General features: G+C 35.0%; 1 protein-coding gene across 19 annotated transcripts in view; it reads right to left on the bottom strand.

Annotated features, from left to right (window-relative positions):
* DOCK9 (dedicator of cytokinesis 9) overlaps positions 1-17,550 on the bottom strand; it is a 113,935-nt gene that overhangs the window by 8,555 nt on the left and 87,830 nt on the right. For 7 of the 19 annotated variants that reach the window (XM_054514125.1, XM_036393508.2, XM_036393414.2 and 4 more), the window contains 11 exons: positions 16,592-16,639; positions 14,703-14,839; positions 11,767-11,882; positions 9,907-10,044; positions 9,412-9,594; positions 8,683-8,796; positions 8,327-8,542; positions 6,575-6,632; positions 4,787-4,893; positions 1,397-1,519; positions 933-1,046 (listed from right to left, as the gene is read on the bottom strand). In XM_054514125.1, the coding sequence (XP_054370100.1) occupies positions 933-1,046; positions 1,397-1,519; positions 4,787-4,893; positions 6,575-6,632; positions 8,327-8,542; positions 8,683-8,796; positions 9,412-9,594; positions 9,907-10,044; positions 11,767-11,882; positions 14,703-14,839; positions 16,592-16,639 (1,354 nt within the window). Of the gene's footprint in view, positions 1-238; positions 679-932; positions 1,047-1,396; positions 1,520-4,786; positions 4,894-6,574; positions 6,633-8,326; positions 8,543-8,682; positions 8,797-9,411; positions 9,595-9,906; positions 10,045-11,766; positions 11,883-14,139; positions 14,184-14,702; positions 14,840-16,591; positions 16,640-17,550 lie in introns of all 19 variants that reach the window. The other 12 variants (XM_054514132.1, XM_054514127.1, XM_054514129.1 and 9 more) reach the window with 5 other exon arrangements.

The raw sequence follows: 17,550 nt of genomic DNA, 5'->3' as shown, positions 1-17,550 counted from the left end.
ATGCACAACACATGGAAAGTGAAACAGTTCGTTGGTTTAAAACAACAAGCCATGTTGAGTTCATGTTTGAAACCAGAAAATAAATATTTTTTGTCATAAACAAAACAGACAAAATAGAAAAGCACAACATATCATGTATAAACACAGGCTAGATTGACAAAAATACCCACACCAAACTAAGGTGAAATGCAGTAGTAGGTACTGCATTGCTTGCTTTGTAAGCAGTTACTGTAATTACCTCAACATCTGTCTCACTGTCTGTAAACTGGTATTGCTATAAAGTCATAAAAGACAACAGAATACATGTGAAATTATACTGCTCAGAGTATTTTACAATTCTCCATGCTCAGCTGGACAATTAAGCAACTGGGCTATGCATGTAGATAGTGTTTTACTGGATACTGCGTGATACCATAGGGATACAGAGGCATTCTAGACACGGACCAGAGGATGTGAAGCTGCCCAATACACAGCCAGAACTTTGGTTTGAAGCATGCAATACTGATGCATAGAAAAGAGTGATCTGTTCTCTAAATGGAACTTGATGTTACTTTTGGACTTGCAATGGCTATTAATGCATACCAATCTAAGAAGCAGCCTTGCAAACCACACCGTAGCACTACAGACATTAAGTCAATGCATCACTAAAAACTGACATTACAGAAAACTTACCGCTGCCTTAAGGTAGTAAACAAAAGAAGAAAAAAGGAAAAAAGGCAAAAAAATTTACTGAGGAAAATGATAAGAATTTTACTGGAATTGATAAATGTTTTAAAAATAATTTACTGATGGTGTTTCTTTCTTTCATACAGAACACATTCCTTGTGCTTTTTATGTCACGGTATCAATACAGATGATGAAAGAGTAAACCTTGTACAATAAATTCAGGTTTTTCTCACTGCATAGAGCAAGCCAGTGAAAGGAGCACTCACTTGTCCAAAGAATGCTACCCTGAAATAAGTCCCCAGCAGCCTCTTGCCTGTATGCATAACTTCAGTAACTTTGCTGTATGCTCGATGAAGGGTGTCATATAAGTGAGCAAGCCTCTAAAAGCAAAAGAAAACAATAATGAGGGAGAAGAACAAAGCACAACTTTCCTATCTTAAAATAATAAATTATGCCCTTGTAGCCAGTAACAACAGAAAACATTCTTTTATTGAATGGTAGTATCAGGTTTAGCACTTGTATCAGGATGACAATATGTAAGACTAATTTTTAATTATTTATATTTAAAGAAAAAAATAATTATTTAAAACTAAAACAAACATTTCAACACATTCAAATTTCAGTTACAATTTCAATACTCTTATTATGCGATGTACAATGTGTCATGCAGTTAGACTTGAAAATTCAGGGTTTTTTTCTTGCTCAAATTTACTTTTGATGAATTAAGTACCTCAAAATCTCTCCGTTTTTCATAAATGGGAATTATAAGCTTATATATATCAGCAATGAGTTCATAGCGTTCTGCCTTCCAGAGTCCATCAGCACACTGCTCCAACAATTCCATCAGCACATCCTAGATTTGGATACACATTTAAAAGTGTAAAACAATTCAGTACTCATCAAAAGCACAGTAAATTATTATACCAAAATTCTTCCCAGTGAAAAGGGAAATCTTGCCTCAAAACAGAATTATGTACACTTTGTAATTTAAGTTATTGTGGCAATCAAAAAATGCTAAAAGGAAACAAAACAAGACAGAATGGTCTGAGTTTACACACATACTCCTTGTATTTACAAACAGCATGTTGCTTTTATATATTCTTGAAACTTCTTTGGACCTTCTTCTACCACTCTTGCATCACAGTGGTGAAGCCAGAAGCTGGAAAAGTTCCTTTCATGCTTAGAAGCTACTCTATTCCACCTTCCCTTTGGAAGAGGACTAAGTCAGCTTTAAGACATCACTAAGAAAATCAATTTTTAACACTGCAAGCACAGACTAAAGAATGGTACCCTTATCCCTTATCCTGTAAAACACCTTAAAATATTTCCTCCTTTCCCCCAGTCATTATGGGGCTGTACAGACTCCTCAGTACCTCCATTCTCAGCAGCCAAGTGGTGACAGACCAGTGTCACTGCTGGACCACAAGGGCTGTCCACAAACACTGGTTTATGACACAAATCTTAATTCAGACACCAGAGGGCATCCAGATGTAGAAAAGTAAAATTTTGTTTACAAAAGGAAAAGAACATGAAGAGCACAAGCTTCAAGTGGGAGAGCTGATAGGAAGGAGCAAAAGACACAATCTTTTTTGAGCCACATGTCTCAATATTTATCTATTCTCAAGGGAAAAGTTCTTTTCCATATATGCAATGTATGCACCTTGACACCTGTGAGCACAGCTTCTTGCTCTTAGTGGTGCTTTTCTTGGCAAAGTCTGATTCTGGACTGGACTTCTTCCAGTTTGTTGACACCTGTCTTGACTTTTGGGGGTCAGTACTGGACACAAGGTTAGAGATGGGGTTCCACAAATGCCAGCATAAAAGGGAAAAAAACCCCTTCCCTCTGCTTCTTGAGTCAATCCTCTCAAACACATCACAACCTGCATTGGCTTTTGTTTCCACAAAGCCACGCTGATGATTCCCATTCAACAGGCACTCCACTAGAACTTCCAGGTCCTTCTGCAGAGCTGCTGCTTGGCCTGTACTGAGATTTTTTTGCTGATTTTTTTTTTTAAGGTGCAAGGCTTTGCACTTGTCTTTGTACAGCCTTGAGAGGACACTGTGTTCCTGCGAGGCTCCTTTATTTACCCATCTGCAACTCAGGACAATGCCTCTCATGGAATGTCACAGGCAAACAACGGTTTGGATGAAATGCACACAGTAGCCTTGTTAAAAAGCAAAATACCAAACTAAATTTTTGGCTAGCTTAGGTAACTCTGACCTCACACAGAATTCTTTTAAAATGAGAACTAAATTGAGAATCCCAAAATTTCAATTTCTTAAAAATGAGAATCTATGTAAGTCTTAAGAAAAATCTCACTTAATTAGGAAGAGGTTTTATAAACTGGAGAATATGAAAGATATTTTGACCCTTTTAAAAACATGAAGGGATTCTCTTATCCTCCAATACTTGTAAATGCTCCTTTAGAAATTAAAATAACTAGCAAAAAGGGAAATCACTAGTTTTAAGGGAAGAAACTCCACATGGCTTGTTACCATGTATAAGAAGAATTCTCATCAGAGCATCATTTTGCTAAGTAGTAGTAAAATACAATTTGAAAGATGTTTCTGCTTTTTGACTTCTGCACCCAATTGACCTGGTTTTTTTCTCAGACAATACAGTTCTGCTAACTTATGAACACACTGAGGAAACACTCGATTTATGATATGTTTGATATGTTCCTATTCCTGAAGGAAAAGGGCTACCTGTTCTGAAGCACTTCTGAAAGGATTTTCAGAAGCCAAACTGTTCTTCCTTATTGTTACTCTTGTTATTACTATTATCATTTCTCCCCTATTATTACTTTTCCCATGTTTCAGATAACTTTCAGAAGTTATCTGAAAAATAGTACCTTTTTTCAATATTTCATCAGTTAGAGTACTACATGGTTAAGTTTAGAAAGGGTTGCATGCAGGGAAAAAATGAAATTTGGCTTGGTTTGATCCTTCTGCAAGCTGTACAGGCTTATATTTTCACTCTTGGCTTACTTCCGTTCCACGGAAATACTGAGAGATGGAAATAAATTTGTGTAGGGTTCAATGACCCAGAAAAATCAGTATATTCTTTCTGCAGGGAGTGACTGATGAGAAAAAGAAAAAAGACATTCCAATTTTTTTTTTTAAATGCATAATAATTTAACTCTGACAATGGTCTGGCAGGAAAACAGTGACAGAAATTTCCAACAAAACTTTCCATCAGCAGTAGTCCCTAGAATTCCTGATCTTCTATAACTTAGAGCAGCTTGCATTTTGCTTTGAGTAACATGCTACATTTCACACTGGATCAGAAGAATCAATGATTTTAAAAAGACAGCACAAAAATTGAAAAAAAATACAAACCACAAACCAATTTGCACAGTCAAATAATATTGTCATACAGCTTTACCATACACTAATTAAAACACAAAAGAAAAATATTTTTGTTGTACAATTACACTTACAAACCAGAGGGTTTTCCAACATAACTGCTACCAATTGTGGTCTGCCCCTCTCTGCCACAACTATACCAGCAAATACAGAGTGCATACATAGCTTTTCAGAAGCAAGATTATTAACATTTTCATATAGGCTGCTTACTAGTAAAATTTACTGTAGAGCTTGCACAGATGGATCAGCAAACACACAAGGAGTGAAACTTAAGCCAGAAAAAACACATGGACACAAGTTTGGTGTCAGTAAAACTACTTTCATTGTTATGGCATATTTGCTTTGGGAAATTGTAAACAGCAGAAAACCAGTGAACACATTTTCATGGTTTCTGATGGAGTAATACTCAAAATCCAAGTCAGTTTTACAAAACAACAGATTTTGCTAACTCTAATAAGTAACCCACATTAGTGTTCATCCTGTCAACTAGAATAAACCCCCAATTTGCTTTTACTCCAAAAGTGGAATAAAAGTTGAGTTGATGTGCTAGCACTATATTTAAAATACATGTCTACAGTAAATTCTCTAAATCTAGGACACCTCACAGAAATTTTTTATTTCAGCTTTAGGGTACAAATAGCAGACCAGAAAACAATTATTGTATCCCTTGTATCAGTAATTCTCCAGACTGAAACATAAAATTTGCAAAAACCCTTCCATGTATGTAAATTTTAACATTTTTATGTTTACTTACTTCATTGAAGTGAACATCTTGCATTCCAACATCCTCCATCATTGAAGCCTCTTCATCTATATTTGGTGTGATTACTCTGAAAGCAGTACAGCCTTGCCTAAACATCCCTGTCATTGAAAAAGAAATAAAGACAAATTTTGTTTTCTCCAGCAGGATAACATTGGGCCATTTTGTGATTCTGGATAAAGCAGAAGCCATGTTTAAATATACCTATCACCAAATAAAGGAATAGATCAGCCTCCCACTGCATGATCATAATCTACCCCACCCTAAGTTTAAGGTACTCAAGGTAACTTTTACAGTATTTAATTAAACTGCCATGAAGTTTACTTACTCAACTGGACATGAGTACAGGGGCAGGACCTGGCACATAATTTTTTCCAGTCTGAACAATATGAATGACATTAACCATCAAAAAATGATCAAGGGATGGCAAACCAGATTATTCAAACACAGAAAACCAGGACAAACTAACAAAATACCAATCTAACTTCCTTTATTAAAAAAAAAAAAAAAACAAAACCTTAACAAAAATGGAGTATAGAATGTTCCAACATGAAACCCATGTCTTTTACTCATGCTGTTTAGATATTTTTGATTACATCAGACTGCTGAATTAAGAAAACAGGATTTTCTGTATCAATTAAACCTCAAGGGCAACCAGTAAATATTATGGAAGCTTAAGGATTTGCACATATTTATTTTACAACTCTTCCTACAAAGATTCTTGCTGCTCAATGAGGAGTTCTGACCATCAGAGGTTTTATTGAATGATTGCCTCAAATACAAGGGGCTTTTCCTACCACAGGTAGGAGTTTGACCCTCTACTGAGAGGAACTCAATTTTATATGACAGTATACAAAAATAGCTGAACACCCAAAGGACTCACAAATAAATAGAGACTATCACTAGTTCTCAGGTATCATCAGGCTTTCAACTGGACACTGTAATTTGAATAAGCAGCTTATTTCAGATTTGGTCTCAGAGAAGGTTCTGAAATCACTGGGGCAAAGAAAATAGCCTATACACTGCACAAGCATTTGGTGAGAAGCACAACAAGAATAGAGATAAGTCATCTTTTACACTCATGATTTTACTTCATTTTGAACTGTCATGCAAAGGCAAAGCTAAAAAGATGCAAACATGAATTCGCCCACAAATCCAAAACACTAGCTCAACATCATAATCAGTTTTAACAGATTCCTGAAATTTTCTTCAAGAGAGCTCTTTTTGTTAATTTAAGTTCTATCTCTCTCTGAAATCCCTGACTGAGAACTCTTCTGATCCTGTAGATGAAAGGTAATTTTCTACCCTATCTCAAGGGTCATCAAACTCCACTTTTACAAAGAGCTGCTGGCAGAATATACCACAACAAGGTGAAACAGCCTGAGCACTATTGTCATTCACTGAACATCTGAAAATTTGTACAAATTTATTTTGACTCCTCTGGCAGTGCCAGATTTCCCTAGAGGTAGTGAGAGACTGTAGAAACAAGAATATTCACAGACAACTTTGCTTTAGAAAGGATCTGATTTGAGCTATTAGCAGCTCTGGTGTAAAATTAAAATTTTTACTTTCCAAAAATTTTGCTTTGCCTTCACCTGAAATGCTGCCCCTTAGATATGCAAGTTTACTCTTAAGCATGTGAGTTTGCTACCGGGTTAGGTCAGAATTTTTTTCCCTAGTGAAAACTGAAATACCTACAACTTCCTCATGGAAATGATTTATTTTCCCAAATTCTAATAAAAATATATTTGAGTACATTACAATAAGGTTTTGAAATCATACCTTTTCGTGTGAGATATTCTGCAACCAGTGCTGCTACATGGACATAGCACATTGCTGCCTAAAACAGAAACAGTACAATCTTTTAAAATACAACTAAAATGGGAATATTAAAAACAAGGTATATATGGAGAGCAACAGTATGAGACAGGTTCTTCAGTTTTCCTTTTTGTTGCTTTGCAGGAGATATTCTATGACTACTGCAAGAATTCTCCACCTTATTTATGTAAAGCAATAACTGTGCAAGTGCATTTACTCCTTCTTAACCAGAGCCCTGAGTGGCATGGACAGCAGCTCACAATCTAAGAATGACCCTGGGTCACAAATCACAAGGTAGGAACATCATGATATGATAAAAACAAGTGAATCTCTCTTTTGGGGGGAGGTATTTTAAGTGTTAAGCTATTAATGATTCTACTCAACATTTGGTAGCCCTTCTGCTAACCTGTTTTGTCTGCTTTTTGCCTCCTGACCAAGAAAAATGCAGAAGAAACCGGTGACAGGCCATTTGAGAGCAGCAAGAAAGACCTAACCCATGAATGGAATTTGAAGGAATTGGTGCAGTTTGAAAAACAGAAAAAAGAAGAAGAGGGACAGAATCATTTTCAGATATCTGAGATTTTTTATGGATTTGATACTGACCACTTTTCTCCAAAAAAATAAAAAGATTTGACATCCTTATTTTATTAAAAAGGCTTAGGCTTTCAGCAAAGTAACTATCAGTTGAACAGCTCAAATATGGAGGCTGCACAACCTCAAGCAATGAAGGTGAAGGGGTGAAGGAAAAAGGTAAGAATCTGCCAGAAATGAACTCATACTTTGTATCAAGTTGAACTTGATGATTTGCAGACATCTTCATCTAGTTGCACAGTCAAAGATTCTAATATTTTAACAAAAAAATGAGAAACATAACTGAAAAGGACTAAAAGACTCTGTATTCTCAGATAGGTGAAGCTGTTCAGTTCAAAAGACAAGCTAATAACAGAGTAATGTGTATTTCTTCTGTGTTGTTACCATGTAGAAGAAGAGAATTCTAGTACTAAGAACTGAGTTTGGAAGATGGCATCTTCTATCTCTTGGAGATTTTTACTTGCTCACATGATGCTCATTTTAACAGATGTTTATGAAATGCAATGATTTCATACAAAGCAATTTACTTTCAGATGGAAAAACTTTCTAGAAAGAGACAAAATTAATCTGTATCCAGTTAAAGTGTTAATGTCTCATTATGACATATAACAATCCCCAATTCTGCTAGAACTGACAATTTTAAGAGTACAGTAAAAACAGAAAGCTTTCCTTTTTTCAAATGACACAAAAATTATTTGTCAGTTTTAAGAACATTAGTAGGTTTTTTAGTAAGCAATTTGGAATAAAGTCAAGCTAATTCTGTAAAGGCAAGTGGAGGAGAATTCAAGGAGTGGCTTTAAGTGTTTAAACAAGTAATAACAAAGATATTTTTAAGCAAAAGACCTCTCTTCCATGGCTTGAATTGTGCATTCCATTCTTAGTAATGTGTCAGTTATAGCAGTTAAACATGTTCCTTTCATTAATAATGAGAAATTACTTACAGATGTACTTGGGTAGGACAAAAACTTATCAGCTATTGAAATCAATCCAGCAACAATTCAAAAATTGTTAAAAAAGACTTATTATGTTACATGCTAGCAACTACATATAGTACACTCCCTTTCTAAAAAGATAAGCTTAAGTTTATTACAGAGCTACAACTAATTTGATTTTTTTTCCTCTTACCTCTGAAAGATCTCCATTTTTAACATGGATCCTTGCCATGCTGTCTAACCATGTCTTCCTCAGTTCAGGTGTACTTGCATAGGACTTTGCCAAGCTGTACTGGAGGTCTACAAGCATTTCTGGATCATTCTCATGTTCCTTCATCTGAGCCGTAGCCATCAGCACCGTACGAATCCGTTTGGTTAAATCCTTAACATCAGAAGGGAACGTAGTGTGCTAAAACATGGAAAAGTCAGGTTAACTACTGTGTTTTCCTAGTCATTGCACAACAAAGTGATAAAACATAACTGGAAAAGATGCTGTGAAAGAGTCTTCAAGCATCCTTCCACAGTATGGAAATAGGAATAAAACCAGACCTTAATAATTCTGTCGTTATTGGCACAATTGTTGATGATGGAAAGAGACTGCTGAAATCTAGTTCCTCCAATTCCAACCACATCAGCAATTAACTGGCTTACTGAAATAATAACCTTGACAGAAACAAACATCTTGTTAGAGCATATTTCATTAAATACCCTTGAGATGTACCTCTAAGGCAATTACAAAGGAAGTTTTGTTCTTTTTAATTGAAAAATCATTCTCCTAAATAAAATAATGTTTGGGGATTCTTTTCCAATTACTTGTACAATAACATAGGATAAAACAGGCTTGTGTAAATTCAAGACACATGACTGACTGCTAGGTGAATTAGCCAGAGGTCATTAAACTGGCAAACTACTGCTCCCAGCTTTGTCAAGACACACAAGTTTCAAATTATTTGCACTATTTTAGACTTCTGTGTGCTTGTTGCTGCATTATTTTCCTTCTTCAGATGCAACAGGATACACCATTTAACAAACAAAATAACATCTACAAAACAGAATGTTTGCACTGACAAATAAAATTCATTTCCTACAAACACAGGGTCATCCAACTGTTTCTAAGTATTTCCTTGTACTGAATATATTTTATGGCCATCTTCTTACTCTTAGTACCAGCCTTGCTTGAACCCCAAATAAATTATTTTAAGTCTATCTGACAGGGCTTTGCACACTGGTGTGCAACTGTGTATCTACAATATTAAAACAAAAAGAAAATATACTAACTTGCAGATGTGTTCGAACAAAAGACTTCTTCCCTGTGTAGTCAAAATTATTTCTCATCAAGAAGTACAGTAACTGGGAAGCTTCATTACGAATTGAACTCAGCTTGGAATTACAGTACTTCAGAATTTCATAGCACAGTGCAGAACACATATCAGCTCTACCTTCATAAAATGTAGAAGGAAACTGAGGAAAAAGAAGAAAACAAAGAATTTATTCATTAAAACGAGGGTCAGATCTTGATAAATTAAGCATGTCAAGAAAAACACAAATATATTCATATCCTCAAACTGTGGAAAGAGCAAGAGTTAGAGTAGGTCATGACACAAAACAATTTTTACAGCAAATCAAAGGACAAGCATTCCACACTGTTGAGATCAGATCAGTTCATAGTCACCAATTTTATTTTGGTATGTTAGTTCTTAAATTCTTATATAATATATTGTTAACTAAAAAACTGGACAAGTACTTGATGATGAATTTTTAAAAACTTCTTACCTTGTAAATAAGTGCCCTTAAAGCACTGAATACATTTTTCAATGCTGTTTCAGACTGATTCTTTTGAAGGAAGCAGAGGTATACATCAAATACTTTCTTCATCAGTGGATTGTGTCCGTGATCAGTCAGTAGCTGATTCTTTAAAACAATAGCAAGGATTTAGGAGTTTTGTACAGCAATACATTTATACTATAAGAACATATACAGATCATCAAAAAGCAAGACATTTAAAAAAATATAACCTCTATGGCATTACCAAGATGTATAACACACATATCTGAATTCTAACTAGGTATTTCTAACCTTCATTAATTTTGCTTATAAAGGGTTTCCTTCTGAATAGACTTACAGAATATGATTGTTTTTATCAGTTGTTAATTAAATCCATTACTATTAATAGCTTTTTGAGGGGCACATTCAAAGTATTAACAGACTTTGCTTACACTGGCTTTAGCAGCCCACACAGGGGAATTTTCTCATAGCAGAATCTCCTACTACAATGTGATTCTACAAGGTCCTGGCCCTTCTGATACGCCCTAGGTGCACTCCACTCTTCCTTGTCATCTCTGCATATAAACCTCCAAATAATAATATAAACCTCCAAACCTGCATATAAAGCCTCCAAAGGAGTGGAAGAGGCTGGGTTCAGACTGGACATAAGCAGAACTTTTTCTACAGGGAGGGTGCTGAGGCAAGGGGACAGGTTGCCCTGGGAAGTAGAGGATGCCCGATTCCTTGAAAGGTTTTTTCAAGGCCAAGCTGGATGGAGCTGGCCTAGTGGAAGTTGTCTCTGCCATGCAGAAGGGTTGAACTAGATCATCTTTGAAAGTTCCTTACTACCCAAACCATATGACTTTGATTTTATATATTTTAGTGCAGTTTATTGAATAGAAGCTCCTGATTGTCCTGTTTTATTTGTTTCTTTGAAACTATTCTGGCATACTCTTGCCTACCTTCTCAACATACAACACAGAGATAACCTTGAAGGATTGTCATTCCAAGCATGATGGATTGATAATTACAGGCTAATTAGTGTTCGTTCCTTTTTAAATCTTTACAGCTAGTTTATTAATTTTCAACTCTGTAACCAGATCTGTGGACAGAACTGGCTCTAAACTCTACGAAATTAATTACCAGAAAAAAAGGAAGCTCATTGTAAATAAGCTCATGTTTTCATAACTAGATTAAAGATAAGACACTAAATTTGAATCTTCAAGCAAGAATCTGGATACACTGCCCCAATTAAAGGAGAAACAAGCTAGAGTTATCATCTCTTCTTTTTATGGCTTCAATTTAAAGTCTGGAAAACCTCAGAAAAACAGCCAAGAGGGGGAAGTAATTGGTGTGCTATATAAAGATTCCACAGGAGAGCTACAGCAACTGATACAACTAAAAGAAGTCTTATTAGTGGACAAATGGAAAAAAGTTACAGAAGAGGAACACACAAATCATTATTAAGGAGTGCATTACTATAATAAGCAACCAAGTTCAATATGAAAGTCTGAGAGTATCCAATTACAGTTTTGCCACAGATCTTTCACCCCACATGGCCTTTAAAAGCCACTTTTACCACTAATATTAGGTAGAGACCAAAGCTCCTAGAACTATTTTTAAGTTAGGCTGAGGAGGGAGCTTTTCCCATAGATTACTGCTGGTGTATGATGTGTAGCTGAAGCCAAAGCATTTTTCTGTGAGATATTATCATTTTCTCATGAAAATAATAAAATACAATGCTAGAGAAGCTAAAATTAGCAATGCTATTTAACTAGACTATAAAAATGTAATTTAAAAAATAGTTTATAAAAGTATATCTTCACAAAGATACTTATGGGAAAAGTTAGCACCAAGTCATGAACAAACCTTAAAAGCCATTGTGAATAATGACAGAGTGTCCAGAATTGTAATGCAAACTTCGGTGGCAACATTTGCTTCAAGTAAAGACTGGTGAAGGACATCTGCATCTGAATGGCCATAGCCTACAGAAATTCCAAATGAAGTGTAAGTGCTGGATACACTCATTTAAATGTTTCTTATTTCCAAAAGACTTGCTGAACTAGGAAAAGATTAACAAGTAAAAAGCCTAACAGAAGTTAGTATTCAATACAGGAAAATAATTCATATGCATTTAAATAGTTTCAAATATGGTCAGACAATTATTCCAACATAATTTGCACAGGACTATAAAATATATTAAGTAAGAATTTCAACAACAGAAGCATTAAACAGCAGTTAAAAACTATGTGATATTTCATATTTATGTGCATGTAGACACAAATGTATATATATACATAAAGCTACACAGTTATATATATATATACACACATATATTGGTAAGTACTGTAGTAGAATGAAGTTACAGCTGAAAATATGTAGTTTTGGCAATTTAGTGATGTTACAATGGTCTCAAAGTTAATCACAAGTCAATCAGGATAAAAATACAAAACAGTAAGAGTTGAAGGAATACAATCCCATACTTATATGCAGTTTACCACCCCAGTAATGAATTCTGCTCTTGTAGCAATGCAATGCAATATCTCCATATTTAATAAAAACATCCTATCACTTCTAGCTCCACAGTGAACTTTAATAATCTCAAAAACATATCCTACCTCAGCACTGATAATAATGTGTCACTTCTGTTCCCTAACACTGGTCATGAAGCACCAGATTGACAAACGTGACTGGGCTGCTTTATAAACATTTGGTCTGGGTCATGTTTATATGTCAGATTTACAAACAACTTAGAATCACTAAATAAATGACAAGGATGACAAACTTGTTGAGATCAAGTAAAGAACAGAAGAAATGCCAAACTCCTTTGTAATGACACCTGGCCACTTCTTTCTGCACCTTCTTGCTTCCCTGGCTGAACTACACACATATACCCATAACCACCAATTTCTTTAGATTTATATGTTCTTTCTTTAAGCACAAAACTACACTGAAATTTCTCAGAGATGAAAGGTATCATACCTTTCAGGGATGATAGATATTGAAAAGGTATATATGAAAAAGTATTTCAGTTCCATTTCTAGCTTAGGTGGGTAGAAAGGGAGAAAATAAGTTTATAATTTACACTAATAGACAACTATCTTGCCAAAGAATCTTGATTTCAGAAACAAGTAAAGCAACTATTTCCACCAGACACTTCCTTTCTTTATGTATCCCACACAAAATATCTGCAAGATTATTCAAGCTCTGAATGCTATTTTGGATACATGATAGAGGCAGACTGACAACTAAACAAAACTGGATGTTAACAACAACAGAACAAAGATATAAAAATCAATTTCATACTTCATGTGGTTTTTACAGCAACATATTTTCGATTTGTAAAACCTTGGTCAATACAATGTATAATATCCTGATATTTATTAACTGTCCATTTAAAAAAAAACACCTATTATCAGTTTAGACAAAGTTATCTGAATAAGACACCTTCCTTCAGTTGGAAAGGAATGGAAAGTTTCTTTTTACATAAGCATGCATTTTTTAAAATCTTTCAGCTCATTGTTTCCTAAAAAGTCAGTAAACATTGCCAAGTTCTGAAAGCATGAAATCTCTTTGCACAGGGACATGTTATCTGTTTCTCAGATGTTTTTTTTTTAACCAGTCTTTATCTGCAAATTATTATACTGTACCAAATGTGTAGCCATGTAGTGTAAAGGCTTCCTTTTGTGTATCAACAACCATGTAGAAATTATGATGATAAAGCAGTAGCAAACTGATTGCAAGGGAAAAAAAAGTAATTTCCACATACTTGCCTGACACATTTTAAAAGCAGGCAATTGCATTTCTTACATTTAAATAGATGTGATAATGCATTTATGAATAGAGAGGTTTTGTGGGATTTTTTTTCACTTTTACACAAGACAATGTGATAAGTCTTGTGCAATTAGGCTAAATTTTGCTTTATATTACAGAAAAAGAGCTAAAAGATTTTAAGGGACAGTTAGATATGCTTTGAGAAATCAAAGAATGAACACAGTGAAAATACAGTTAACTCAAGTTTTACTGCACACAACTCTTCAATACCAGTGTTGTATTTTACTGAATTAGTCCACCAGTTTCATTGTTTTTTGAAGCTGAAATTTGAGAAATGGTGCTTTAGAATACTTTACATACAGTATATTGCAATTTAGAAGCAGAATGTTTAAAAAGATAGGCCACAAGCAGATTTAGTTTTCAATACAGCAGTCTATACAAGCTGACTTCAACCTGATTAAATCTTACCATTGTCTACAGAAATTCCAAGAATACTTGATATCTTTCTCACACTGAAAACAGAAAAATCACTTCATTATTGGACGCTTTTTCACTTCCAGACAAACTAAATCATGGGCTTGCAATCTTTGTAGAAATTCTAAGAAACTTATTTCTCTTCAGGGGATGTCAAAACATGGAGATATGGTTAGAATACATATATTTAATTTGAGACTAGTAATTTATAAGACCACATAGGAGAAGAAAAAAATTGAAGCTCAATAAAACAAATAGAAAAACAAAAAGTCAATTTTGTAACTATGCGCAGCAAAGTGTGATGCATACATAACTAAAAGAAAATATTAAAATACAGTTTTAAGATAGACTGTAGTTAACCATGCTCCATGTTATGGCACCACCCAGCAGTGATTGCTCTATCACAAAGCAGAGAACAGACCATGGACTGCTTCCAGCTATTTGTTTGACCTGGAACAGTAAAAGTCATTGGGATGCACTGGTGTGGCTCTGGGACCTGTCTCTGGTGTTGTGGTACTGGTTGAGGATGACAGACGTTATCATGTCATGAGACTTACTGTGGTTAAAAGTGAGAGAGTTATCCAGGCTGCTCAGCTGCTGCAATCTGGCATGCATCATTCCTGTTCTGTTACGGGAAACAGGCAATGTCTGAGATTTTCGATCATGAACTATGGATCCTAACCCCTCCTGGTTCCTGCAAGATGGGTGAAATGGGATAGAAGCAAAAGTTAGACATGTCAAACTGCAGCAAGACAGGAAGTGCTGTTAGTTAAGCACAAGAAGTTTTATAGAAAGAATTATAATGCAACCTATTCACTGTTTTCTTTATAAAACAAAAATAGGTAGCTCAAAAAAAAAGCATCACAGCAAACTCTTTCTTAAAACCTCAAAGCATGAAAGCAAAAGCACATAAGCAGTCACTCTTGAAGTGCTAAATTTACTTCAGAGCTTTCAAAAAAATGGTATTTGCAAACATAAATATTCTGAAAATATTCAGAACCCAAAACTGAATCCTCTATTTTGATTGCAAAAAAATAGCAAAAAAGTTAGGACACACAGCAGTAAAATTAGAAAGCATGCATGCAACAGGAGAGCAGGAATTAACTGAGATAGTATCATATACTTCTTACCCAAGCAGGAAGGGAGAAGAGCCATAGACTTTGTTAAATTTGCAGCAATCAAATGAAGAAAACAGAAAAGTGATCTGTGTTAGCAATCAGTACAGGCTAACTTCCTACTGTGTACCACCACCAGAGCTGATGAAAAACGAAAACCAGTGCTTGAACTGCAGAATTCCCTGTTCCCTCTCGTTCTCTGTCATCTGTGTATTTTAACAGTATGTGCATTGACTGTGATATACTTCAGTGTAGTGACAATGTGAAAGACATGAAAGTTACATTTACTGGGAAAATTCACAACACCAGATGCTTTCCATAGCTCAGCATTTTCAACATTAACATGCAGCACACAGACCAGGTGATGAGCAAACAAAAAAGAAGTGTAGTAGTGTCCTCTACAAACTCATCAAACAAAGCACTTGGAAGAACTTTCATAAAAAGCTTGAGAATTATAATCTCCTGTGCATCCAGAGTTTGATGTACATTTGAACACAAAGATTACAATCAAAAAATCTGGCTTAAGAAAGTCAGATTTATTTTTGAGTTTTTTACGTTATGTGAACCATTTTTTGCCCCCCAGAAAAATCTCCAAGGAGAGAGTCAAGTCTGTAGAAGAAGATTCACATTATCTAAATTAAAACCAAAAAAGCTAACATTATAGTTAGAATGTATTACCATCCAAAGTCAGCAACAAATTTCTCACTGAGTTCAAAAGGGCCAGTATTTTAACCACATCAGTTTAATTATAACACTTTTACCATGTCAACCACAGCATAAGGCCTAAAGACGTTGGATCTCTTACTTCATTAAAAAACACTTTGTATTAAAAAAAAATTAATGCAAAGATATAAAAATAAATTAATACTGGTTTCTGACTTCCACAGATTTTCTTCAGACTTCAAATTTAAAAACAGCAGTGCTGGAATGTTCACTACTTACCTTCAAGTAAAAACACTAAATATATGAAATTCTGAAACATTTCAATTTACGTGGTTTTATGGCCAACTGAATAAACAAAACATAATAAAATTTCTTTCCCAAAGAAATTATTTCAATGAAAAAATGCTGTAAAAGATAGCTTTTAAGGGGTGGCTTCTGAAGTCATCATTCAAAAACAGCTCACAGAACATTCTTAAACAAATACCAGACTTCCAGATAGGATACAGATTTGTTAATATGGTAACCAGTTACTTACTTCAAAATCTTACGCATCATTCCACAATAACTTTTCTACTTGTGCAGTTTATTTGTTACAGAAGTTCAAGGCATACCTCACACAGTGCAGTTATTAACAAACAAGACAGTGAAATTTAAATTCCACACAGTACCTGGCTATGTATCGTTTCCCCATGTACTGGAACTGATGTAAGCACACTCTGCAAAGAACACAAGTCAGAGAAGCCACACTTTAAAAAATCTTTTCCAGATTTATGTACACTGGAATTATTCAACAATTATTGTTAACTTTAAACTCTTGCATCATAAAAGTTCTTTATTTCTCCCAGCCTTAAAATTCCCTTCCAAACCCCAAGCCAAGAAAAGGTAAATGTGTCAGTTATCTACAAATGGCCAACAAGACAGGGCAACTAACATGGAAGAGGGAAGCAAAGAGATAGCCAGATATTGCCTATTTACACAAACTTTTTAAATTGTGTGTAAGTGTTCAAAATAGGGGCAAAACATTTTGTTTCCCCCCACCACAGCCTAAACTCACTTGGCTACAAATTGGATTTTTTTGTTTTGTTGGGTTTCATTTAAGGTCTCCAGATTCCAAGATAATAGTTTCTGAAAGAACTATTTTCAAAAGGGTATATGCTTTTATAACAAGATGATGACAAAGACAAATTAACAACAAAACTTTTCATTAAAAAAATAATCTATATTACTGGTAAGTGCACAACACTAATTAACTAGAAGTCATATTTTCAAGTCAAGAGAAGTGGTGTGAGTGGAGCTGTAATACTGATTTTATTTTACTCTTTTCACACTGTAAACATTTATCCCAATAATACAGAAAACAACACAACATCCATGTTGATCCAATAAGATATTCTAAAAGTTCTTCTCTAAAGTATAAAGCCAAAAGGAAAGCCAGTTCTCAGGCTCTGTCTTCCATGTGCCAGCTGAGAATGAGAGAACAGACTGCCTTACTGCCTCTTCAACCCAGCTTCATTTTTTACTGAGACCTTGAGTAGCTCAGCTGTCTCCAACCTGTCTGGGCAGAATGGTGTTTGCCTTCCCCAGACTTGTCATTCTGAGCACAAAATAACCTCAACTCCCCCTTCTG

The sequence above is a fragment of the Molothrus ater genome, chromosome 2, assembly GCF_012460135.2.
Source record: "Molothrus ater isolate BHLD 08-10-18 breed brown headed cowbird chromosome 2, BPBGC_Mater_1.1, whole genome shotgun sequence".
Lineage (NCBI taxonomy): Eukaryota > Metazoa > Chordata > Aves > Passeriformes > Icteridae > Molothrus > Molothrus ater.
The sequence above is the reverse complement of the archived record's forward strand: the minus strand, read 5'-3'. Positions and strand labels throughout refer to the sequence as shown.